We start from the raw sequence: 25,747 nt of genomic DNA, 5'->3' as shown, positions 1-25,747 counted from the left end.
TTTCCCAGCCAGAGTCCCTCTGAACATGAACGTTGTGGGTCTTCGCTCATCTTCATTTCCCACCACACACCCAGGAGGCCACAATCTGAGGGACAGCCAACCCCATGGAAAGTTCCCTTGCAGCCAAGGTGACAGAATTGGGGTGAGGCGGAAAAGGAAGAGAACTGGCTCTCCAGATGTTCCTTACCACCACTTGAATCATTGCACAGGTATTTCCTAACAACATAGAACTAAACAGAAGTTATCTCCCCCATTACCCTCCACCACCATCACCAAGGACAAAAAGACATTAATAAGTCTATCAGTCTTGGGGCACCTGAGTGGCTCAGTCAATTGAGCATCCAACCCTCGGTTTTGGCTCAGGTCGTGGTCTTGCAGTTTGTGAGTTCAAGCCCTGCATCAGGCTCCACGCTGACAGCCTGCTTGGGATCTCTCTCTCCCTCTCTCTCTGCCCCTCCCATGCTCATTCTCTCCGTCTCTCTTGAAATAAATAAATAAACTTAAAATTTCTTTTAAATAAATAAATCTACCAGTCTTTAGATTCTTTAAGTCATTCTCCCCAAAAGATATTTGCCTTGACACAGATAAGCTAACTAATCTTATGCCTTGTTACCTATTTTGAGCTGTTCCTGACTCAGCTTCTGATTTTGTCAGTGACAAAATTTCTCACCTTTCAAATGCAGTGCTTAACATTTGCTAGGCCCATACTCATAGTGGTGGCCCAGATATAATATGACCTCAGATTTCTTTTGCAAAGAAAAAGGTCTGAAAACACAGAATTTTGCTTAGTTGAAACACTGTGTTATGAACAAATCTCACACTGACATGAAGTTTTTCCAAGTAGTCTCTGTATCACTATTCTTATTCTCCTCCTCTGCTTTTTCCCCTCTGATAAATGTGAGGTTTAATGTGTTTTAAGGGAAAAAGCAATACTGCTGATAAATATCCCAGCACAGACACAGTAAGACCGTAATGGAAATGTTAAATGCTTAGAGTCCTAACTTGAAAATGTACCCCACAGAGAACAGGTCTGTTGGTCTCCAGTGGAGATTTGGAAACTCCAGGCCACTCAACATTTGAATCCTCAGAGACAGCCAACCTCTTTCACAAGGGCTTGGAATTGAGATTTATGAGCTCAAGAAGAGAAAGAAAGGGGAGTGATAAACATTTTGCCCTAGGAAGTAGCATCCAGTTGTGCAGAAGAGATACTTCTCCTTTAAAGAATTGGGAGCTAATTTTTTAGGTTCAGACAGTACAGTTCAGAGAACTCTCTATAAGCAGAGAGTTCAGAAAAGCAGAATGGATTTGAAACTTCCGTGCCTGTGAAGAAGACAATTTTGGCCTGAAACCAAAGGCTAGAACTGGGCCACTCTAGGAAAAGGATGCTGTTCTCTAAAGATAAAGGACTGACTGGTTCTGCAAATAATCAGTGAACCCAGGGCTGGGCACTGCCTCTAAAGACCGTGGACTCAGAAGAGCCTGGAAAAGAAGTGTAGGCTTTAAGACTTGTGTGAGCTCAGAATACAAGACTGTAGCTCCATTCACCCCAACTGTAGATAGTGTGTACCCCACCATGCCATCAACATGATAAACAGGTCTTTGCACTTTGAAAAAGTTGAATGCAAGTTTCCTCCGAATATTACAAGAGTGGACTGCTGAATATTCATATCGATTGAGCTGTTCTTTGAAAACGGAATGTTAATGTTTTGATTAAAAAATGTAAGGACAGAATATCTACCTCCCAAGGATGTTATGAAGTTTTATGTAATTTTGTCTATGGGGTGATGTTACTGGTTTTTTTTTGGGGGGGGGGATTATGTTGGATGGTTACAAATTTTCCACTACGTGTACTGTATGTGGATTTAAAGACATGGAGATATTCCAAGGCCATACTAGGACCACAGTTCAGTCATTCAGTAGCCAGTGGAGGCATGTGATCTCTAGCACAGTCTCCTTCATGTTATTTTAATTCATGCGAGTAAAGAATATGCTGAATATTAAAACCAATATGAGTTAACCACATGCTACAGACACTTCACGGCACTGCAGCCAGGAAAGTAGAATGGCTTTGCTCCCTCCCTGTCTCATGAGCTCTTGACTATTAATTCCCCAAGTAACTTAGAGTTTCCTCAAATGCTCCTCACTATCCATCTCCCTATTGACCCTACTCTACAAAGCCTGGAGAGCAGTCCCACAATGTAACCCCCCTTCTCCCAAGCCTGTGCCACACCTCTGTGGGGCCTAGCTTCAGATTCTGAAGCTGCTTTTCTTCTTCCTCTCATAAAAAGACTGAGAACAAACATTTTAACATAGTAAGAAAATGGAGCAGCCTTGAAAATGATCCCATTGTCAGTGACTCATTTATACAAGGACTTTTCCAGGTTAGCAGACAAAAACCCTTGTTGGTGGGCCTGCTTCTGTGGGTTCACAGAAACCAAATTACTGTGGGTTGCAAAGAATTAGCAGGTCATTTGAAAAGCAGACATCCCTTCACCCAGACTGTGGTTTTGCATGCTCAGGTTCTCAGTCTATGAGCTTTGGTGAGGGATCATTTTGGCTACTGGAAAAACCATAGGTTATTTTTAATTTCTGGTTGCCAAAGCCACCACACGTGTGGTCTGTGGATGACCCTTGTCTGCAGAATGACAGGGGAAGAAGGGAACCTGGTTTGGGGGTTCAAAGTGGCCTTCCCCCCAGGAGGAAGGGAGGGAGCCCTTGCTGAGTGGTTTCGACACGGCCTGTGCTCATAGCATTCTCTCTGGGTTTCTCAGAAATGCCCTCCCTGCCCAGCAGTGACCTTCTCTCTTAACTCCTCTCAAGTTTTACCCAGAGTCCAACTATTTTAGAGCATCGTAAGGTGCCCTATTCCTCTGTAACGACTGTTTAAAGAAAGTCAGCTTCTGAAATGTAGCAATGCTAACCTTGCCAGAACCATAATGAGCGCATCACATAAAAAAAAAAAAAAACACAAAAAAACACAAAAAAAATGAACAAACAAAAAAAAAACCTGCTGATAGTTTTCAAGATTTCTATATCATGTTTGATTTTTACACTGAAAAATAAAAAAATATATACTGGTGTGTTTAAAATTAGTCATTGTGCATGCCTATCATTTATAGCTGTCAGAAAATGGAAGGACTTAATTCTGCCTCTAGGACTGTTTTCTTAATTTAGTCCCTGTGGCTATTTCTTAAGTCTAAGTACCAAGGTGAATGAAATTATCACTGAAATAAGGCATCTACTCTGATGCCTTCCTGAGACTGCCATTGGCATCCTGTTGCTGGCCCCCATACCCCTATACTGGGGTTGTCATTCCACCGGCCCTTAGTTCACTAAGGGGACCCAAGGAAGTTGGGGCCTGGATTTGGCTGGCTCAACACTGCAGTGTCTCCCAGTGCCAAGACACTGCTCTGCCCTTGTTCCCAGCATGGGTTCTTTCTAGAAGATAGGCAAGCCCTGACTTTTTCACTGCTAGGGTCTCAGAAACATCCACCTCAGGAAGTTCAAGTGAAGTCACTAAACTCAGCCACACTTACTTTTTTTAAGGTTTTATTTATTTTTTTAAGTCTTATTTATTATTTTGAGAGAGAGAGAGAGAGAGAGAGAGAGAATCCCAAGCAGGCTCCACACTGTCAGCACAGAGCCTGACTCAGGGCTTGAACCCACGAACCATGAGCTCATGACCTGAGCCCAAATCAAGAGTCCAATTCTTAACCAACTAAGCCACCCAGGTGCCCTAAGATTTTATTTTTAAGTAATCCCTACACCCAACATGGGGCTCAAACTTACAACCCCAAGATCAAGAGTCTCATGTTCCCCCAACTGAGTCAACCAGGCGCCCCAGCTGCATTTAAAAATAGTCTTAAGAGGGGCGCCTGGGTGGCTCAGTCTGTTAAGCGTCCGACTTCAGCTCAGGTCGTGATCTCACGGTCCGTGGGTTCAAGCCCTGCATCGGGCTCTGTGCTGACAGCCCAGAACCTGGAGCCTGCTTCTGATTCTGTGTCTCCCTCTCTCTCTGACCCTCCCCCCATTCATGCTCTGTCTCTCTCTGTCTCAAAAATAAATTTTAAAAAATTAAAAAAAAAATAGTCTTAAGATACTTGGAGGCCCAAACCTAAGGTGCTGGGGAGAAAGTCCTGGGAGAATGGCACAGACATTATTCAGCTTTCACCTGGTCTTGATATCTTCTGGTCTCTCTTAGAAAATATCAGAAAAGAGACTGGGAGGTCATCTGGTGTTCTGCTCAACCTCTTCCAAAACGCCTTCCTTTTCCCCTCCTCTGTGAGAGAGGCAGAAAGAAGCCATTTCTGAAATTTAGGGTCAGCAAAGGTGGGGCCAGGTTGGGGGCAGCTTCCTCTGTCTCTACGCTCAGCACCATCTCCTTCCCTCCAGCACCAGACTGCTGGAAGATCTCCAGCAGGTTTTGCACTCTCAGCACTAAGGGAAGGGAGAGAGGAATTGTGTCACAGCCCGCCTTTGTATTATTACATTAAGTACTTTGAAAAGTGGCCTCTGGGTAACTGAGTGGTATGTGGCCTTTTCCTCCCCACTGCCTTCCCAAAGCGAGCAGCTCAGAGAGAAAGGGAGACCAGGAGACCCCATCCCATTTGCCAGTGAGCAGTGGAGAGAGCTGTGAGGCTGGCTGGTGCTGGGCTTGGGGCTGGATTGGCTTCCAGCCTAAGGACAGTGTCCTTTCCTAACTCTTGGAACTGATGTGACACTTTACAGGGTGGTAGGCCTGGCAGAGGAGGCCATCCCACACCTGCACCTGCCTCCTTCCCCTCCCCCATCACTCAACACAACCAGGCCATTCACACTGCCTGCGGTGCCCAAACTTCCACCTGCAGGCAACTGCCATCCAAGGGCAGGCAAGGGCACAAGGACCTGTGTCTCTCCCCTCGCCTCTCATTCCCTAGCACCCAAAGTTTGAGCAAAAGTGGAGATGAGATCTCTGGGAAGGCCAGGAATGGTGAGGGATGGTGAAGGAGCACATTGGGCCCGGGACACAAATTCTGGCTGCAGAACATTCCCGGTCAGACAGTTGTTTGCATAAAAGCCAAAAGCCACTGCACCTGGGGTGGGAGGCCCTCTGGGGAGGTACTCCCTGGCTTGGGGGAGAGGGGGAAGGAAGGTGTCATGGAAAGTCCCTGAAGGACACGGGGCGTTGAATTTGCTGCGGTTTTGTTTTTAACTCTGTCTTGACCTGTGAAGTAGGCAGCTGCCTCCCTTCCCCCCAAATAACAGACCTTCCCCAGAATAACACGAACATACCCAAGGAAAGAGCACTGCAGTGGAAAGTATGGAGGTTAGAGGGCCTGTGGGTGATGTAAACTGCCCCCCTTCCCCAGGACTGGTGGGGCAGGAAGCCCAGAGCAGTCTTTTCCCATCACCTCACCTCCCCCCCTACCCCCCAGGCCCCCTGGCTCATCTGCCCCCAGAAGAGCTGCCTAGTCAAATAAACCACAGCCCTGGGGGTGGCTGGTGGGAACTGGGGGGGGGGGGGCAGATGCCACCTCTTCCCCAGCCTTGTCCTTCCACCAGGTCACTCCCCATCCCACCCCCACTGGAATTTGTCTCTCTGCCTCCCTGTCACTCACAGAGCCTACCACCCTCCCTAGACTCCTGGATGAGGGGGGTGAAGGGGGAAACAGAGTCAATGAATAGAGCAAAGCTCTGAAATGTCAGTAAGCAAATGGCAGCCTGGTGCAGACTCCAGCTGAGTACTTGGACTCCTGCGGTCCAACCCCAGCTCTGCCACTCTCTGGGTGAACCTGGGCGCTTTGCTTTCCCTCTCTGGGCCTTCATTTTTCCCTGGAACTGAATCTCTGAAGTTCCTTCCAACTGAGACCGAGTCTGGCCTCAGCCCCATTGTTCTGGCCAGGCCCTTCCTCTAACTCGAGAAACAAGAGGAAAGAAAGGGGGTACCGTGCCCTCTTTTCTCCCCACCACACCTCAGGCATTCACAGGGAGGTTCGGCGCTGGAGCTAGGGTTATGGCGGCCTATGATTTTCCCAAACGATCACTTTCTAAACCATTCTATGAAATTCCAATCCTGGCCCACAGGAGTGTGGGGGACGAGGAGGTGACAGTGGAGTCGTAGCCTCTGAATATGGGCACCGAGGCTGGGTCTGAACTCCCGGTCCCGTCCTCTCTCAGTTTCTCTTAATTCTGTGTGGACGCCACACCAGATTCCCGGGTTGGGGGTGCCCAGGTGAGGAAAGCGAAGGCCAGGCGGAGGGGGGAAGGGGTGCCGTGCGGCTCGAGGTGGGAGCTGAGGGGGGTGTGAGGGGAGGGGCAGCTGCACTTCTGAGAAACAGCTCCGGCGTCTCAGCAGCCCGCAGCCTAACCCCCTGCCTGCGGCTTCACAGCTCGCTCCTCCTGCCGCCCACGCCGCTCGGGGCCTCTCCGGGGGTCGACAGCCCCCGCGGAGGCGGCGGCTGCTGGGGAGGAGCCGCAGCTCCGGAGACAGCGGAGTGGAACCCATGGCGTGGGGGTGGAAAATGCAGGGAGGCACGGGGCGCGTGACACCCCGGGAGTAAAAAGTCATCCCTCCCCCGGGGTCCCGAGCGCCAGCCCTCGGCACGCCTGTGTGTCCCCCCTCCACCCCCACCCCAGATGCTCTTCCATCACACCGGGGTAGGATCCAGAAGTGAAACTGCTCGGGGTCACAGCCCAGCGCCGCCGCTGCGCCCCGCCCCGCCCTTCCGGGCACTGCAGCCCGGCAGGATCTCCCAGCTCTCGGGCGACTGCCGCGGAGGAAACTGGGGGAGGGGGAGGGGAAGTGCCCCGCGGGGCAGTCTGCAGAGCGCGGCCTTCTCTCCCGGGGGTGCCCGAGCGTAACCACGCGTAGGAACCTCGAGAGGCGCGGACTTGAACAGCGCGAGCGGAGCGGCGGCGCCTGCACTCCCCGCCACGGCCGCTGGGTGTCACTGCCGCCGCGCGGCTGAGCGGCTCGGGCGCCGTCGGAAGGCGGGGGCGCGGGTCCCAGGGAGCCGGAGCACTGGGCCCGCCGCGCCCCGGAGGTCCTGCCTGGCCTTGGCCGCGGAGGCCCCGCGAGGCTTGGCTGCGACGCTCAGACCTCCCTCCACGCCTGGCGTCCTGAGGCCCCCACGCAGCCCACCGACTCGCAGCGAAGAACAAAGTAACCCCGGGCCCCGCGACGGATGGGCCCGCTGCCGTGGCGCCACGCGAGCCTCCTCCAGGAGTTCCAGAGACCGAGGAGCGTACTCAGCGGCCCCGAAGCGCGCCCCCTGGCGATGCGGGCCGGCCTTTACCCGCGACCGCAGCTCCCCGACCGCTCGAAGCCCTCCAGCCCAGCAACCACGCGCAGGCCGCGTCGTTGGGGGCGGGGGAGGGGGGAGGGGGGGCGAGGAGAAGGGAGCCAAAGGGCAGGCGGCGGGTCCAGATCACCTTCCTCCTGTGCTGCGGTGCCAGAGCGACTGCTGGATTCTCACTCTGACTCCTGCCTCGTCCGACTCAGGCCTCGCCTTATTCGTGCAGCGGCCCCTGCGCACCCCCCAGCTCATCCCTTAGAAGTGTGGGACGCGGTGGCTCAGCTTGGAAGTAGAGAACCAAAAGGTGGGAACCCGTATCGGGACTGATGGGTGTTAAGAGGGCTGGGAGAAAGGAGATGCCCTGGAATCTTTTGGAAAATGGAGGTAGTGTCTGCTAGGAATACCCACTGCTGTCACGTCCTGAATCTAACTCAGGGCGCGGGGTGCGCAGGTAGATGCAGAGGAATACGTCCTTGGGACAGGTCAACCCACATGGGACTGAATTTCAGACCTCAGTAACGCCCGGTAAAGCACAACCCTTCTCAGCCCAGACAGCACCCACGCTTCCTAACACTCCTTCCTGTATGGAGATCATAGAGAACCCCTCCGTCCCCAGGATCACCCATCCTGTGGCTGTAGACTCCGGCCTCCAGTTGCAACATCCAACTTCCCCAAGATCCCAATGTCTTTTCCCTCCTCTCTCAACTCCCTACCCCTGCTGGAAGCTCAGAATCCTCTGTCCTAAGAGGCCACACTGCACACCTCACTTCCCAGCCCCAAAGCTAGGGTTCCGTCCAACAGTGCAGGACAGGAAAGCAGACTCTGCCGCAGACCTTACCTTCGTGCAAGTTGGATCCACCAACCCCTGACCTCTCTGCTAGACCAAGTCAGTCACACAGTAATGGAAGCCTTTTTTCCAAATACACCATGAAGCGGAATTCCCAGATATAAAGGCAATCAATGCTCTTCCCAACCCCACCCCAACCTGCCCCCCAATTCCTGCTGCAACCCTTGGAAGCAGGAAGCCAGTAGTAAACTGCTTATGTAGACAGTTTGGAAGAAAGGATCCTCTGAATGGCCGTGGTCTCCCCTGCCTGTCTCCTTTTATTCTTCCCTCCCTCCCTCCTCAGGGTGCCTGGCATGGGCACAAGGAAGGAGCCAGGCAGGATCACTGACCCAATGTTGAACCCTCTACTGGCACCAGGAGGGCCTCCACCCATGAACTTGGAGGCAGTGCAGGTTTCATTGAACAGGATGTCTGGGGAGCAGGGAGAGCATAAATTGTCCAGAACGTTGTTTGGATGTCCCACGTAGGGCAGCCTATGGGAGGTGGACTTTCCTAGACTCGTGCCCACCTGTTCCCAAGTCCAGAAAGTTGGCAGTAGCCCTCCCTGCCCTCCATGCTTGACCAAGCAGGGAGGTCATCCCTGTGGCCACACCTTCCTCCAGGCCCATGGTGCTGCCAAAGACAGCTATACCCTGGCACCAGGCCCACACCAGCCATACTAGCCCCAGGAGCTGGTGTCTGTGATGTACTATAGGCCATTTAGAGCCAGCCCCCTGGATGTGGGCCCTCCATTACCCTCTCTCAATGCCTGGGTCCTCCTCAGCATAGGGAGATTACAGGGAATTTCCTTTTCTTTTACAGAGGCTCTTTGTAATTTCTGAAATGTTCTTTCATAGGCACATATACTTTTTATAATCAAACCCAATAACTCGATGTGGAAAAGACAGTATCTGAGGTGCCAGCCTCTACCTTCTCCACGGTGCCCCTGCCTCCCTCCCACCAGCCCAGTCTTCCTCATAGCCACAAGCCTCCTCTAACCGCACTGCAGCTATCCTTGGAATTCCCTTGTGCTGTCTGGCCTCTGTGGCTCACGCTTCAGCCTCTTTTGGCAGGAGAACAGCATTCTTCCCATGTCTTCAGAGCTGGGGAATCTTGCCCTGGGTCCCTCTGCAAGCTGATCTTGAGGGGCCCTTGTCCCCCACACTCTCAGCTGCTGCCTTTCCTCCAAGAAGCCAGAGAGCTCAGCCACCCAGCAAGGATGTTCCGCTGCTGATTTCCAGTATCCAGCTCAGGGTCAAGCCAGCTGCCACCTCGAAAGGTCCCCGATGGCCCAGATCCTTCCTAGTGGCCGGCACCGACAACGGAGGGGACAGAGAACAAAGGGCAGAGAAGGGCTATGTTCTACCACTTGCAAGCTGGGCTGAGTCTGACCTCTGTCTCTAACTCCATGTAGGACCTCAGGTGGGTCCTCGCTTTGAGCCTCAGTTTCCCATTTGTAAAGTGAGAATGATATCTGTCGCACATACTCCGATTAGCTGATTGACAGAGAAGGGCATTGTCCGCTGCCTGGTGCCTCAGACTATGAGGAGACACTGGGTCCTGTTTTTATATAGCCTAAATCCCTGGACATGCTTAAGAAGTGACTTATTCTGGTCCCTTTACTCCCACCCCAGCACGGACCCCTAGCACCCACACCTTAGAAGTGGCCCTGGGCATTCCTGGCCAGTCACACGTCCAGCGCCAGTCAGCTCAAGACCGAGGGGCAGCCAGTGCTGGGATGGTTCTGGAAGCCATCCATGGCAGGCAGCACACAGCAGGTTGCTCTGGTTCCCGCTAAAAAGAAACAAAACCTGCACCCCTCTCATGCCTTGACTGCGGTAATTTCTTCGGGGTAGATCCCCAGAAGGTTCCAGGCTACAGAGTGGATGAGGACTTTCTACCCACCTCTGTCTGACAGGCCTGGCTCCCCAGCCTGGGATTAGCCAAGGTTGGGGGTGCCTTGGTCACAAGTGGCTGCTGGGGCTGCCAAACCTGGCCCAAGGGCTGGCTACAGTGGCTGGTCCTTCTCAAGGTCACTTCAGGACAACCTGCTCACCAGAGACCAGGGCTGCAGAGAAGGAAAGGGCTCTTCAGGAGAGGACATTCCCACCCCCCACAGGCCATTTGGGAATCCCACCTGGAAATCAGCCATGCAGGGCTAGCAGAACAGCCCAGACCTGTATTCAGACCTGAGGTGATCTCCTGGCTCTCTCACTGTGACTTGGGGCAGGTCTCCTCACTGAACCGTCAATTTCCTCACCAGCAAAACAGGATCCCACCATCTCTCGCCCCATCTCAAAGATTTGAGGAGAGGTTCTCCGTTTAAAAAAATCTGCAGGGATTGGCACCTGGGTGGCTCAGTGGATTGTCTGGCCGGTTTCGACTCAGGTCGTGATCTCACGGTTCGTGGGTTCTAGCCCCACACCTGCATCAGGGACTTAGGATTCTCTCTCTCTCAAAATAAATAATAAAATAAAACTTAAAAATTTTTATTACAGAATTTTCAGGCTTACACAGATTTAGAGAATTTAATCAATCCCCCTGTACCCATCACCCAGCTTCAACTATTAGCAACTCATGGTTAACCCATGACTATACTCACACCCTCTCCCCTAACCTTGGAGTTATTTTAAAAACAAAGCTAAGGCATCATTTTACCTGTAAATACTTCAGAACGACTCTCTCAAAGATGACGACTTAAACGCACACACATACACACACACACGCACACACAATACGGTTATCACCCCTTGAAAAGTTAACCATAATTCCCTAATATCATCAAACATCTCACCGGAGCTCAAATTTCCCCCAATTGCTCATAAATGTTTTTACAGTTAGCTAGTTTGGATTTGAATCAAATAAGGTCAGCACATAACATCTAGTTGACATATGTCTACATTTCTTGAGAGCTAGAGATTCCCCATCTTTTCTTGTAATTTTGCTATTGTGGGAGAAACCGGGTTGTCTATTCTGTAGTTTCCTAGTCTTGACTTGGGGATTTGTATCCCCATGTGTAATTTCACACGTCCCTCTGTCCTCCATATTTCTGATAAATTAGTAGCTGGATCCAAAGGATAAGACTGCGTTTTTTTGTGTTTTTTTTTTTTAATTTTTGTTAATGTTTATTTATTTTTGAGAGAGAGACAGAGTGTGAACAGGGGAGGGGCAGAGAGAAAGGGAGACACAGAATCTGAAACAGGCTCCAGGCTCTGAGCTGTCAGCACAGAGCCCGACGCGGGGCTCAAACTCACGGGACCGCAAGATCATGACCTGAGCCGAAGTCGGATGCTTAACCGACTGAGCCACCCAGGCGCCCCGAGACTGCGGTTTTATTTTTTGGCAAAAATAATGTCTAGCCGGAGTTCATGTGTCTGAAAAGAGGGTCTCTTTGTGATTTAAAAATCAAGTGGCAGATTCGGGTGTTGCCAGTTTGACAGAGTTATAAATCTTTCCTGTCACATAAGAGCTAAGACTATAAAATTCCCTCTTAGACAAAACTCTTTAGACAAAAACAGACCAGCATGGGCAGTGGGGAGAGGCCAGACCCTGCAGGATCCATCTGGACTTGTATTTTGGAAAGATCACTCTGGATGTTAGAGGATGGGTTGGAGGGGGAAACCAGACTCAGAGGGCTGAGTATTGTAGTGTACCCATTGTATGACTTTCTGGAAGGAACAGAACTGTAAGGACAGAAAGCAGGAGGGAGAGGGGTTGACCATAGGGGGCATGGGGACTTGGGAGAGATGATGGGCCACGTGTCCAAGTAGGGGTTGTAGACTCATTAACTGTCAGGACTCATCCCAGCAGTGGGCCCAGGACTTGCAGAGGAGACAGGCTATGAGAGTCCACTCCAGCTCCCAGGCCTGTTTGAGTTACCCCCACAGCTTTAGGTCCTGTCAGGAGATCTCACCCGGATGACATTCCCTTATACATTTATTTATTAAACAAGAAGTTACTAGGCACCCACTATGGACCGGGCTCCATGCTGGACACTGGAGATCCTCAGGTGACCAAGACCACCCTGCCCTCAAGAAACATCCAGGCTGGGGGTGCCCGGGTGGCTCAGTCGGTTGAGCATCGGACTTCAGCTCACGTCATAGTCTTGCAGTTCATGAGTTCAAGCCCCACATGGAGCCCTCTTCGGATCCTCTGTCCCCCTCTCTCTCCCTCTCTGCAAGGAAGAGAGAGAGAGAGGAAGAAAGAAAGAAAGAAAAGAAACATCCAGGCTGGAGGGTACCTGGCCTGGATCTATCGGACACATTTGCCAAGGCCTGGTGCCCTCTTCTCCCACTCCCCTTCTCTACTCCAGCTAGCCAGGTCTTACCAGACAGAACTCATAGATGTATCAAAAAATAATCTTTATTGTCACTAGTATAAAACATAGCAGATCAACTGGCCTCTCAGTCTGTACAAAGTGTGGGGCATAAGACCACCTGGGCTACCCCATTTCTCCCAAAATGCCCTGCCCAGGGCAGTGCCCAGGAGTTCTGTGAAGGGGAGGGCCACCCCAAGCGCCTTCTCTTGAGGAGACAGGTCGGGGGTGGAGTGGGTGAGGAGCACTTTCTGCCTGAGGGAGGCAGAGGAGCCAAGGAGAAGACCCTCCGGAGTAGGGGAGCCCTCCAATTGTTCATGAGCCTGTCCCCACCTTCTGCCCCCTCCAAGTCCACCCTGTGAGCATCGGGGGCAGTGGCCAGCCTGGAACAGGCTGAGACCCAGGCCTGCTTCTGTGGCCGTCAGAGGGCCACGCGGGTGCAGCAGTGGCGCAGCAAGCATGGCAGGATGCCACGGTTCAGCTGGTGGAACTGCACAAGCTGCAGCAGGTCCGTGAAGCGAGTCTGGCCGTCATCCATGCTGAAGTAGAGGCGGCCCTCCTCCTCGCTCTGGGGGGACGGCCACAGGGGGCGGGGTGGAAGGTCAGGGAGGGACTTGAGGGGATCCCTCCTGGTCAGGGCCGAGGTCCCCAGTGCTTGTGCAGGGGCAAAGGAGAGAGCGGGAGGCCCCAGATACACCGCGGGCCGGGGAGCTTCTCGAGGGGGCCTGGTGAGGAGACAGGGATTACTCACCGGGAGGATGAGATAATGTTTGACCTTCTGCAGGTGGCACAGAGAGAGGACAAAGCCTTGTGGGTTCCGTTGACTCTCTCGAACAAGGAACAGGCTGCCAGGAGACAGGGCAACATTACCCGAGGACACACAGCTGCCGCCTGGACACGGGGCCTCTCCTGTCCCTGGGTCTGTTGGCCTGCTCAGCCCTGCCCCTTACCCGTCCACCAGGCCCTGCTGCCCGATGAGCCGCTGGCTCTCCTCTCGGGAGATGCGTCCGTGGAACCAGGGTTGGGTGCGGTGGATGGCTGGAGTTGGGGGAGGCAGATGGGCCGTCACTCTGGGGAGGAGGTCCCCACACTAACCTCCCCCACCGGGAATGCTCAGAGAAGCCACGGCAGCCCCCACCCCTGGGGACGCCGGGCGCTCACCCACCTGCACTGAGGCTCGTGCCTGAGCCTGGGGTGGGCAGACTGAGACGATGGTTCTTCTGCAGAGCAGTGGGGGACACAGGGGATCAGGGCGTGACTGAGGTATCACCCGGCACCTCGAGAACATAGAGACCCTTTCCGCACCTGGCGGCCCGCCTTACCCCACTCTTCGTCCCACACCATGGAAACCCACGTGGAGAGAAGGTGCCCAGTATAAACATGCAAATGGGTACAGGCCCCTCACCCTCCAGGCCTGGGCCTCCTCCAGGGCTGCACTCAGAGCTTCCCGGGGGTTCTCGATGACACGCCCAGCATGGCCAGAGAAGTCCATGGCCACCAGGGTGTTATCAGAGACACTCCTCTGTAGATGGGATAGGATGGAGAGGGGTCAGACGGGGTCAGGGCACCCACCCCCAGCTAACCCCCCTGTGTACACTCACCAAAGGTGGGGAACCCACACAGGACGGACGCAGGTGGCGAGACTGTGCCTGCTGATAATTCTTATACAGCTGCACCCCATACTGCGGGTTGGAGAGAGAAAGAGAACCTGAGGTCAAGCAGGTGCTGGCAGCTGGGCTGTGAAACCCACACACACCAGAACTCTCCAAGGGCAAGACTGCATCTCTGCCCTGGATAAGGAGCTTTCTGAAGCCGGAGTGAGGACTCCAGCCTTGGGCCCAACATACTAACAGAGCAAGGCTATGATGCCCCCTCATTCCTGGGGGCAGAGTTATAATTCCTCACTCATGCCCCCATGCCACTCCCAGGGTCTCACCTTGAAGAGGCGGAAAGCTGCTAACCAGCAGGTGCGGCTCTGCTCATCCTCGCTGCAGAAGACCCGAAGCCCCTTGTGGCCATTTCGAAGCTTATTTGGCTGTAGAGAGAGGAAACCAGCTGGTCCCATATCTGCCATTAGGACCAGATATCTGTCTCCATAGGGCAGGACACAGGGCAGAGGGCAGGGGGAGGAGTCTGGGTGTCCCAGACGGGAGCTCAAGAGCCCTAGGTAAGATCCCAGGGCCTGAGCAGCTCCCGTTGCCTCCCAGGCCAGGCCAGGGTCTTTACCTTGATACAGAAGCCGAAGTCCGTGGGCATCCCATAGAGCTTGCGGCCCTGGGTCACCACATACACGTTGGACTCGTTCACATCTGCTACATACTGCAGATGCCTTGGATCCTGTGCAGCACGGGTAGACAGGACTTGTAACAGGCAGACCCTGTCCCCCTATTATTGTCCAGTAAGCCAGCTGGGGAGATGTCAGGACCAGAGAGGAGCAGAGAAGTGCCTCAGGTCACACAGCAAACAGAAGCAGAGCCAGGGCTCGAACTCAGTTTCACCTGCCTTTCCCACCACTACTTCCTGGGGTAGGTACGCTAGGAGGGAAAGAGGAGCAGCTGAGGGTCTCAGGGTCCAGGGGAAGAAAGGTCCAGGAGTTCCAACAGGGAAGGGACAACTCCTAGCAGGACCAGGAATGGGATACCCTAGGGGCTGGGGCTGTCAACCTTCAAGACCTCACCTTGGAGGTGCCCTTGGTGGAGTAATAGAGGCCAGACCGGCGCAGGAAGCAGAAGAAGCGTTTCCAAAGCTTCCGTCCTGACCCTCGAAGCTGCAGGAAGCCCTGGATCTCTGGGAAGCTGCCTGCATTCAGGAAGTTCTGAGGACAGAAGAGAGCAGGAAGAGCGTGAGACGCCAAGAGGGAGACAGGGAGATACACACACACATACACAAAGGCCTTCATAAGAGAAGGTGCTCCACATGGATTTACCGTCCCATTTACCAGATGCAGAAACCTGACGCTCAGCCAGGAAAAGTAACTTGTCCGGTCGTTTAGGACCGTGCTAAGCCCTCCACCACACACAGGGAAGGCACAATGCTTAAGGGTCAAAAAGCGACAGGAATCATGACTGGAAATATCCCTTTACCTGGATGAGGTCTTCATGGGATATGCCTGTGTGTGCATCCAGACAGCTGGAGACCATCTTTTCCGGGAACAGGGAGTGCTGGGGGGAAACGAGAAAGGAGCCAGGGATTGAGGGCCCAGGTTGGGGATCAGGGTATCCCAGTGCCCAGACCCCCTGCACCCACACTCACTGGGGAGCTCTTGAACAGTTCATACTTGGCGAAGTTCTTCCGGAAGACAAAGCGGCTGTCTCCACCAATGGGCCAGGCAGCCTGCACTTCCACCACTGACTCGTGGTCCTCCAAGCCCCGCTCTGGCGTCAAGGGCAAAAAGCAGGGCTCAGCGGAGACCTGCCAGGCCTCCCAGATGAGCCACCTGCCCAGCCCAACGTGTGAAGCATTTGCCTCCCTACCCAGGCAGCCCCCTCCACCCCAACTCACCCAGCGCCAGATGGGGGTGGCACTCCACCAGCCCCCAGTTTTCATCGCTCAGGGCGTGAGCCCGCTGCACCAGCATTTCACACACGTAGCGAGCCGTGGCACCTGCCGCCACCTCCACAGACCGGCAAGCCCCATCTTCACTGTACACCTTTACGACCTGTGCCCCGGGAATTGCAGATGACTTGAGGAAGGGCAAAGGGTGGTCATTTCCCTTCTGCTGCTGCTACACCTGCAGGGATTCCTGATCAAATCCCCCAGCCTCCACGGAAGTGGCACCATATCCACCCTCATATCCACAGCATCCCCATATCCCTGCCTTCTCTCTCCCAAGACAACTCACATGGGGGCGGCTGGCGTCTCGAGGGAGCAGCCCCCTTGCACTGGAGGGCCCCCCAAGAATGGGGGTCTGTGAAGGAGGACTGCAGAGCTCAGGGAAGGGGTTGGGGATGGAGGGTAGAGAGCTTGTCCGCAGCTCCTCCTCTCGAAGAAGATTCCTGTGGCCCAAGGTAAGGGGCGGAGAAGAGTTGACTGCAAGCTTCTGTCTCACCCCGGCGCTGACCGCCTCCCCACCACCAGCCCCTCCTCAGCTCCATCACCCCATCGTACCTGCTGTTTGGAATGGGCAGAGGCTGGGACCTCTTCACCTCCCCAGGCAGAGGGGCATCGGGAGGCGGGGGAGTCCCAGGAGGGGTCCCAGGGGTCAGGTACAGATCTTCTGGGGAGCTGCTGAGATGAGGTGGAGACAGACCCAGCTCCATAACATCTGAGGGAGAAGAGGGGGCTGGAAGTGGCTGATCGTGACCCCTTGTCCTGGGAAGAGGGGCCAAGAGGACCCAGACCTCCTGACTTCACACAGCTGCCAAGGGGCCCCTCAGAGTTTGCCCAGCACCTCATTGCTCTCCCTCTAACTGGAGTTTCTCTGGAGCCTCTGGGGAAGGGTAGAGTGAGTCCATTTACAAAAAGGGACTTCAGGTCCCTGAGAAGGAAGCATTCTTGCCCCCATCACAGGTGAGTCAGGGAGTAAAACCTGGTGTTTGGACTCCAAGTCCAGTGCCCTTCTTTTAGCCCCAGGTTGCCCAGGGGAAGAGCTAAGAGGGTCCCACTCCGCCACCATGGGGCAACAGACTCCATAACCCACAGACTGTTCGAGGCTCAGACTTTCAGTCTCTGAGCATGCTCTGAGCACAGGGCACTCAGCTCCTCCGGGCTCTGCCCCAGGTTTTTCCAGTGCTTTGTTGCCAGACCTGGTTGCCAGAGCCTGTTGTGGCAACGCCTGCCCAAGTGCTGAGTGATGCACAGAAGGGGAGAAGGAGGTGGGCCAGGATAGGAACCAGGAGGGCAGGAGGCAGGCTCAGCTGCAGTGAGAAGGACAGGACTAACCTGGGGGCCCTGGCCCCAGCAGCCCCCAAACCTTGTGTGCCCTCCCCAGATTCTTCCTCCCGCCCAACTTTCTTGAAGCCCCAATGCCAGAGCTCCCTCCTCTGAGCAGCCTTCCTGGATTTTCCACCTTCAGACTGAAGGTCTCCCTCTCTGCACTGTGCTGGGGACTCTGTGCCAATTACGTGCACCTGTCTTACCCACCCACTGGTCTGAAGACGCCTGGCACTGCTAAGCAAGGCCAGGGTCTTACCCATGTCTTATCACCCACAGGTGCTGCACAGGTACCTGAGACAAGTAAGGACAGGAGAGCTGGGGCAAAAATGCCCACCGGGGGCAGAGGCAGCACGGGCTCCTCCTCCACAGGAAGAAAGACCCCTTTGGCTGGGTGAGGACCTGGGAGCACCTGAGACCTAGGCCAGCGCTGTTAGGCTGCTGGGGGCACCTGGCATTGACCCTCCAGGATGGGGTAGGTCCCGGACTCTTAAGTGAGGGGATCTGGGGGACAGGTGAGTCAGGGTGGGGCGGGACAGCACTGCCTGGGGCTCTCTATTCAACCTTGACTCATCTGCACAACTTCCTGGCTTAGGAGAAACACAAACAACCCTGCCTCTGCCCACCTCCCTCCACTCCCACCCCCAACCTACCAGCCTAGGAGGAATGGGGGAGGCACAAGGCAGGGACAGGATGGGGGAGAAAGAAGCTGCCTGGCCTGCAGCTCCTCTGACATCATTTTCTCCTCCCCACCCTTGGCCCACCTCCAGTCCAGGTGGGACTGAAGTCAGCCCCCAATCTGGTAGCCACCACCCAGCCCAGGAGCCCCCTCCCCCAAGGAGAGAAAAAAGGCCCGGCCTGGATTTCAAAGGCCCATCTGGAGTGGAGCTGACCTCCACTGATGCCCTCACTCACCACAAAGAAGAAACCACGAAGTGTTCTCTATCCTGGCTGGGGCCTACCAGGCTTTCATTCTGATGCTGCTGCCCACCCCTGGAACCCAGGACTCAGTGGCTCAGAGGACTCCTCTACATCAACCCGGGGGGATGAGGGTCCTCCTGACACACTCTTCAGGGTGTCCTGGCTGGAAGGGTACTACAGGAGCAGAAGTAGAAAGTCAAGACACCCAAGAGGACAGACACAGACAGGCAGAAAAAGGAAGGTTGGAGGGAGAGACAGGGAGGGGGCTCAGGGTCCTGCAGGGAAGGGTAAAACACACCCACCAGTGAACATCAACAGACACCAGAACATCAACAACAAAACGCAGTGTCCCCACTCCCATCCCGTTTATCCTCTGGCAACCAGCCCTGGTGACTTCACTCCAGGGAGAGGGAGACTGGGGGAGGGGGGTGTGCAGGGAAGCCAGACAGGATATCAGAGACCAAAACTGGGGTCCTCCTCCAACCCAGGGAGGAGGAATCAGGGCAGTGTTTGGACCGGGAAAGGGGAGACGATCTAAATCGGAATCAGATTAGATAGAGTCTGGCCTCAGAGGGCTGGAGGGCCGACTGAAGACTTGGGTTTGGCCTTTCCATCCTTCACCCTGCCCTTCAGACCCTTCCAAGACAAGAGAAGAGTGGGGCAGTTAGGACCAAATAGATGAAACTGGGAGAAGAATGGGGGTCCTAGCTGTGGGGCCCTGGCAGGCCCCCTCCCAAGAAACCTGAACTCTCAAACTGGGGCCCTCAGAAAGCTTCTGCTGAAGAAACAGACCCGCATAATCTATCAGTCCCCGAAACACAGCAACTCCACGCCGAAGCTTCCCCTATGGCCTCTCCTGCCCCGCGGCTCCGGCCCCACCCTCCTTCCCGCCGTCCCAGCCTCCTGCCTCCTTGTTTACTTCCTGAATCTCGCCCCACCTGCCTGGCCCCAAGGGCGGGTGGCAGGGCAAGAAAACAAGGCCACCTCCGCTGCTAACCAGGAGAGGGGGAGGGGCCGGCAGGGCCGAGGCCCGGGCTGGGGACCAGCAGGTGGCGGGAAGGCCCCCGTCTGGCCCAGCACTCCCCTCCCCGCCCCCATCGGGATTTATTGTAAGGGGAGGAAGGCTCAACCTTCGGGGGAGTTCTGGGGGTACAGGGCCCAGGTGAGGAGGCGGGAAACCCCTAGGTGACCCAGAGTTGGGGGGAGGGTCCAGGACCCTGAGGCCCCGCCCACTCCCTCACTCGAAAAAAATGACCAATGCGAAAAGGGAGGGTAAGCTCTCTTAAAGTTTAATTTGGGAAGAATGCTGGAGTGTCTGTGGAGTTAATCATTACACGCTGCTTGCCTTCGTGGAGGGCTCCCCCAGCAGGATCAGGGGGACAAGGGAGACCAGAGTCCAGGGCAGGCCGACCAAGAGGGGCGGTGGGGTTGGGAGACTTTCCAACGCAAACAGGTGCATTCTCCATCCCCGTAGTGGCAGGGAGACCCAGATTCTGTCTTTGTGCAAACACTACCCCCCCCCAAACATGTACACACACTTTCCCTTGGCCCCACTGCACTGCTGACCCCCGGCACCAGCCCCCCAGCCTTCGAGCCTTCCTTCTGAAGCCGGGAAAGACCCTCAGGCCTGCCCCGCCCCCACCTTCCCTTCCGAGGGTAGGACCCTGTGTTTCTGAGCAGGCAAACAATAGGAGAAGGAGTTCTAGCAACTTCAGGGAACCCTCTCCTCTACTGCCCTCCAAATTGGAGGGTACCCCTTCCCCAGGGGAGACGTCAATCTTTAGTAGAGCCTTGGGGAAACCTCAAACGGGTAACCTCAGGCTGAGCAAGGAATGATCCGAGGCAGCTCTCGGTATTCGGCCCCCCTCCCAGCCCTCTTTCTGGGGAGGTGGGGAGGGGCTTCAGCGGGAAAGCAGCGTCTCTGGAAGGAGAGGATCAGAGATCTTCCTTTCTCAACCCCATCAGCAGCTTTGTCCGGGGGCCAGAGGGAGGCGGGGTACAGGGAGGGAAATAAGGAATAAGGAAGACGGGAAATGAGAATAGGGAAAGACTGAGAGCAGATGGTGAGGAAGGGGCGGGATATGGGAGACTGGAGAAAAAAGAGAAAGTGAGGCCGCCAGAGTAACGCAGAAGGAGGCTGGATCTTTCCAAATTGGCCCCAGACCTGCTGCTCCTCTCCCACCCTCACGATGAAGGGCCCGTTTTGGTCCTTACCTGCACCCTGGCGTTGGAACACTTGGCTGGAGCCACCGGTTTAGGGAGAGAGACGCCTGGCCCTTAACTACCTGTCCCCCTCCTGCCCCCGCCCTTGGCCTGACATCACTGAAGGGGAGAGGGAAGGGGGGAGCCAGACGGCTGTCCGTCCGCCCATCAGGGCAGCCTGCCAGCTCCTGGCCCTGAGACCCGCACAGCCTGGGGCCCTGGTGGGGCTGGGGGTGGGAGCAGATTATCGTCTGGGACCCATCCTGGCAACCTTACCTAGAGAAGCCCCAGCAGGAGTAGCAGGACACGGGGTCCGAAGTCCGGTTCTGTCTAGGGACCCCAGATACCTGGACTTGATTTCAAATCCACTCCCTCTTCCCTACAGGTGGTAGGAGGGCGTCCTGACTTTGGAGGTAGAAGCGAGGGTTGGGGGAGGGACAGCCCTATGTGTCCAGGCTTCTGGACGAAGGAAACTAAAATTATCTTGGGCAGGTGGGGGCGGGGCCGGGGGGGGTGGGAAGCATGGGAGGAGGAACCACAGGAGGAGGGGCGGGGACTCTGACACTCTACTCTGGCTGGGATTGTTTTTGCCCTTCTTAGCCAGCCAGCAGGTGCCAGGGGAGAGGCGGGGAAGACAGTCGAACTGAACAGCCTCCAGAGCGAAGATCTGGAGTCCTCGTGACCTGGGAGGGAGGGGCTGGGGGCTGGAAGGTAAGGGGAAACGACGGGCTCACCCTTCCCCAGGCTCCTCACCAAATCGGGTCTGCTCATTGGCCAAGCTAGGGGGCCTGTCTGCGGCTCTGAGTCCCACTTGATGGGGCAAAGAGCACTCAGCGAAAGAAGGAAGACAGCCAGAGGGGTGTCCAGCAATAAGGCCTGCCCCTTGACCTCCAGCCACAGTCTGGCCACCCAGCCTGCACCCTGGCCCTCAGAGGCACCCAGAGTATGTTCTCCCTTCTTTGCAAAGTCCAGGGTCTCAGCTTCTTCTGAAATTGAAAGAGTTAGGCAGGGTCTCATGGTGAGAGGAGTGATCTGGGGGAAGCTCTGGACAGGTGACAGGGGACACGCCCTCCTCCCCCCCCCCCCCCCCACCTTTTGAGCCATCACTTTAGCTCACTCTTTCAGCATTAGGCACACACAAGGGTCAGGGAGAAGGCCTGGATCAAAGGCAGTGGTCACCTCCCAACCAGGAGTTGGTGACAGTTGGGTAAACAAACAGTCCATAGAGTGATAAGAGGTCTGCCCTGGGGGACCATCAAGGAGTGGCTCTAGCCTCAACTTTTTCCAAATGGGTTTTCCTTGGAAAAACCAGTATAAGTGGACCAAGCAAAGAAGTGGGGGAGGGGACAAGGTCACCTGGGCCATGGAGCAGTTTGTGCAAAGCACAGTAGGCAATTCACTCAATCATTCCTTCATTCGTTCAGTTAATATTTGTTAAGTACCGGGGCGCCTGGGTGGCTCAGTGGGTTAAGCATCTGACTTCAGCTCAGGTCATGATCTCACAGTCTGTGAGTTCGAGCCCCGCATAGGGCTCTGTGCTGACAGCTCAGAGCCTGGAGCCTGCTTCAGATTCTGTGTCTCCCTCTCTCCCTGCCCCTCCCCTGTTCATGCTCTGTCTCTGTCTCAAAAATAAATTAAAAAACATTAAAAAAAATATTTGTTAAGTACCTACTAAATGCCAACCGCAAGCTTGGTACTGGGGAAAAAGTGGGGAGAAACAAAAACAGATCCTGCCCTTATCCTCATGCAGCCCAGTTGGAGAGACTGATGTTAACCAAAGAATCACACATGGGCGCCTGGGTGGCTCCAGTCGGTGGAGCATCTGACTTCGGCTCAGTCACGATCCCATGTTTCATGAGTTCAAGCCCATATTGGGCACACTGCTGTCAGTGCAGAGCCCACTTTGGACCCTCTGTCCCCCTCTCTTCCCCTCCCCTGTTCATTCTCTCTCTCTCTCTCAAAAATGAATAAACATTAGGGGAAAAAATCACACAAAAAATAAGGGGCACCTGGGTGGCTCAGTCAGTTAAGTGTCCAACTCTTGATTTTGACTCAGGTCGCAACCTCAGGTTCATGAGGTTGAGCCATGTGTCGGGCTCTGCGCTGACAGCTAGGAGCCTTCTTAGGATTCTCTTTCTTCCTCTCTCTCTCTACCCCTCAGCTGCTCGCTCACTCTCTGAAAATAAACTAAAAAAAAAGAATCCCACAAAAATAAGAAATGACAGGTGACAAATATGCTGGGAAAATGACTCACCAAGGGAGTTGGGGAAGGCTTCTCCGTGGAAGTGACAATTGAGCAGAGGGGAAGCTAGGTCTGGAGCAGGGAGAAGGTTGAATTGGTGGGTGGGAATGGGGGGGGCACCTTTCATGGTGGGGAAACAAGTGCCAAAGCCCTTGGCAGGAGGGGACACAGCACACAGAGGCAGAGTGGGGTTGAGAAGAAGGAAGGAGAGGAGGCCACACAGGTAAGCTTGAGCAGGTGTGGAGAAAAGCAAGCGTTTCAGACTGAGCTGTGTTTCTCCTAGTGTAGCCTGTGACCACCTGCCTCCACATCTCCCTAGGCTTGTATAAAAAAACAGATCCCTGGGCCCCTCCCCACCTACTGAATCTCAGTCTCTGGGGCCAAGACCCAGGAATGTGTGGTATTGACAAGCCCTCAGGTGGTTAAACCAGGTTTAAGAGCCATCCATCCTGTCTGTCCAGACAGGCAGGAACTATGGGCAGAGGCCAGACCCTGCAGTGTCTCTCTGGGCTTGAGCAGAGGCGAAGAGAAGTGGGCAGATTTATATTTTGGAAAGATCGCTCTGGATGTTGAAGGATGGGGTAGAGAAGGAAGCCAGAGTCGGAAGGCTGAGTGCTGTAGGATTCCATGTATAGGCTTTCTGGAGGGGGTGGAACCATAAGGACAGAAAGCAGATCTGGGGTTGGGGAAGAGGAATCGGGGTTGACTGCAAAGAGCACAGGGACTTGTGAGGAGGTAATGGAGCTGTTCTGTATCTTGGTCATGGTGGTGGATATACAACTATATGTTAGGACTCACAGAAAGGTACACTCCAGAGGGCAAATTTTACTCTGTATAAGTTATAGCTGAGTTTTTTTTTAATAAAAAAAAAAGAAACGGCAACAAAAAAAGAATAGTTTTATATGTTAATGGAATAGAATCAAAAGTCCAAATATAAACCCTTACATTTCTGGCCAAATGATTTTTGACAAAGGTGCAAAGACAATTCGGGGGGGGGGGGGGAGATTAGTTTTTTCAATAAATAGTTCTAGGACAATCAACATGCCAAAAGATGAATTTAGATCGTTGCCTCACACAATCTACAAAAATTAACTCAAAATAGATCCTAGACCTAAACGTGAGAGCTAAAATGAAACCTCTGAAGAAACCATGGGGAAAAAAATCTTCATGACCTTGAGTTAGGCAGAGATCTTAGGTGCAACAGCAAAAGCACAAGTAACAAATGAAAAAATCAGTAAATTATACGTCATCAAAATAAAATTCTTTTTGCACTTCAAAAGACACCATTAAGAAAATTTAAAAAACAAAACAAAACACCTGTTAAAGACTGGGGGAAAATGTTTGCAAATCATATATCTGCTTAGGGACTTCGTATCCAGAATATATAAAGTACTCTTATGAATCAATAATAAAGAAACAAACAACCCAATTAAAAACGGGCAAAAGATTTGAAGAGATGTTTTTCCACATAAGATAGAAGGATGGCTAATAAACACATGAAAAGGTGCTCAACATCATTAGTCATTAGAGAAATGCAAATTAAAACCACAATGAGATACCACCCCACGCCCACCAGGATGGCTATAATCAGAGACAGACAATAAGCGTTGACAGGGATATGGGTAAACAAATCCTCATATAGCTGATGGGAATGTAAAATGGTTACAGGTACTTTGGAATAACAGTCTGGCAGTTTCTCAAAAAGTTAAACATACCATGCAACCCAGCAATTCTACTAAAGAAATGAAACACATGTACCTACAAAGACACTTGGGCGTTCATAGCAGCATTATTCAAAATAGCTAAAAACTGCAAACTGGAAACTCAAATGGCCATCAACCGGTATTGAATAGATAAACAGAAGGTGGCATATCTATACGATGGGATACTGCACACCAGCAAAAAGGAAAAAAACTACTGTACGTGATATAGCACGGATGAACCTCAAAAACTTTACACTGAACAGGGGTGCCTGGGTGGCTCAGTCTGTCCAGTGACCCATTCTTGGTTTAGGCTCAGGTCATGATCTCTTGGGGCTCATGGGTTCAAGCCCCGTTTTGGGGCTTGTCCCAAGCCTGCTTGGGATTCTTTCTCTCTCCATTTCTTTCTGCCTCCCCCCACCCCCTCTCAAAACTAAATAAACATTAAAACACACACACACACACACACACACACACACACACACAACTTTATACGGAATGAAAAAAAGCCAGAAGCAAAAAAATGGATATTATAGCATTCCATTTATATTAAATGTCCAGAAAAGGCAAGTTTATAGACAGAAAGCAGATCAATGGATGCCTAGGGCTGGAGCCAGGAGCTGGACTGACTGCATACACGCAGGAGTGACCTTTCTAGGTTGATGGAAAGGTTCTGTAACTGGATTGTAGTGGTGGTGGCACAATTCTATAAACCACTGAATCTGTTTTTAAAATGCATGGTTTGAAGAGATGCTGATGTAGGTAACCTGTTAGGATACTATGGTGGGACTCCGGGGAGGAAAAAGGCAGCGAGACAGCCTCCATATTTGGAGTTGGAAAATGGGAATGATGCCGGCCCTGTAGTGAGAGCAGGATGAGATAGGGGAGGTGCAGGAACAGGACAGGAGTGATGGGAGCATGGAGCTTGAGGAGTGGAAACCCCGAAGCCTAAGGGTCCCAAATGCAGGGGAGAGGCCGTCACTGCCCCGCTTTTGCTTACAGTTTTGGAGCTTAAGAATCAGAAGTACTTGAGTGCTTAACCATGAGATGGTTTAAAAAGTCATCAGCATGTTTGCAAGAAACGGCAACCATTCCACACCATCCGCCAACCCCAGGCCGAGTCCGCTTGCCCCATCACTTTCGCTTCCTTTTGTAACCTGGGGAGCGCTTTACAGTCTAAGATATTTCAGTAGGTTATATAAGACGGTGACGTCCAGCAGATACGAGGTGCGGGGAAAGCCTGGAGCTCTGAAAAGGTGGTCTGGACGGGTCCACCCAGCCCAGAGTCCTCAAACCGAGGATACGGTCAAATCGCAGCAGTAACTCCGGCCTGCAGGAGGCGCCCGGACGTAGCGCGCGGCCCGCCCCGCCCAGCGGCCCCGCCCCGTCACGTGC

General features: G+C 53.5%; 1 protein-coding gene across 3 annotated transcripts; it reads right to left on the bottom strand.

The window, feature by feature from the left end:
• Positions 1-12,444: 12,444 nt before the first annotated feature.
• Positions 12,445-20,882, bottom strand: GRB7 (growth factor receptor bound protein 7). 3 transcript variants are annotated; one of them, XM_043584314.1, is made up of 15 exons: positions 20,687-20,881; positions 16,523-16,679; positions 16,257-16,410; positions 15,917-16,073; positions 15,668-15,789; positions 15,499-15,576; positions 15,093-15,230; positions 14,642-14,752; positions 14,352-14,450; positions 14,017-14,097; positions 13,821-13,937; positions 13,581-13,635; positions 13,366-13,453; positions 13,167-13,260; positions 12,445-12,983 (listed from the first exon to the last, which is right to left on the bottom strand). In XM_043584314.1, the coding sequence occupies exons 2-15, from the start codon at positions 16,672-16,674 to the stop codon at positions 12,837-12,839; spliced, it is 1,593 nt and encodes a 530-aa protein (XP_043440249.1). In that variant the 5' UTR covers positions 16,675-16,679; positions 20,687-20,881; the 3' UTR covers positions 12,445-12,836. The 3 variants fall into 3 exon arrangements, with proteins under 3 accessions (XP_043440249.1, XP_043440250.1, XP_043440251.1); XM_043584315.1 differs by lacking the exon at positions 20,687-20,881 and adding an exon at positions 20,423-20,663; XM_043584316.1 differs by lacking the exon at positions 13,366-13,453 and having other exon boundaries at positions 20,687-20,882.
• Positions 20,883-25,747: the final 4,865 nt, after the last annotated feature.

The sequence above is a fragment of the Prionailurus bengalensis genome, chromosome E1, assembly GCF_016509475.1.
Source record: "Prionailurus bengalensis isolate Pbe53 chromosome E1, Fcat_Pben_1.1_paternal_pri, whole genome shotgun sequence".
In the NCBI taxonomy this organism is placed as follows: domain Eukaryota; kingdom Metazoa; phylum Chordata; class Mammalia; order Carnivora; family Felidae; genus Prionailurus; species Prionailurus bengalensis.
Note: the sequence above shows the minus strand (reverse complement) of the source record. Positions and strands in the feature narration are given on the sequence as shown.

Excerpts from the sequence above, each read along its gene's own strand:
- GRB7 (XM_043584314.1), bottom strand. The coding sequence starts at position 16,674 with ATGGAGCTGGGTCTGTCTCCACCTCATCTCAGCAGCTCCCCAGAAGAT. Across the intron at positions 13,636-13,820 it reads AGGAGGCCCAGGCCTGGAGG|AAGAACCATCGTCTCAGTCT; the intron begins GTGAGGGGCCTG and ends ACTGCTCTGCAG. Across the intron at positions 12,984-13,166 it reads AACATTATCTCATCCTCCCG|AGCGAGGAGGAGGGCCGCCT; the intron begins GTGAGTAATCCC and ends CCGTCCCCCCAG.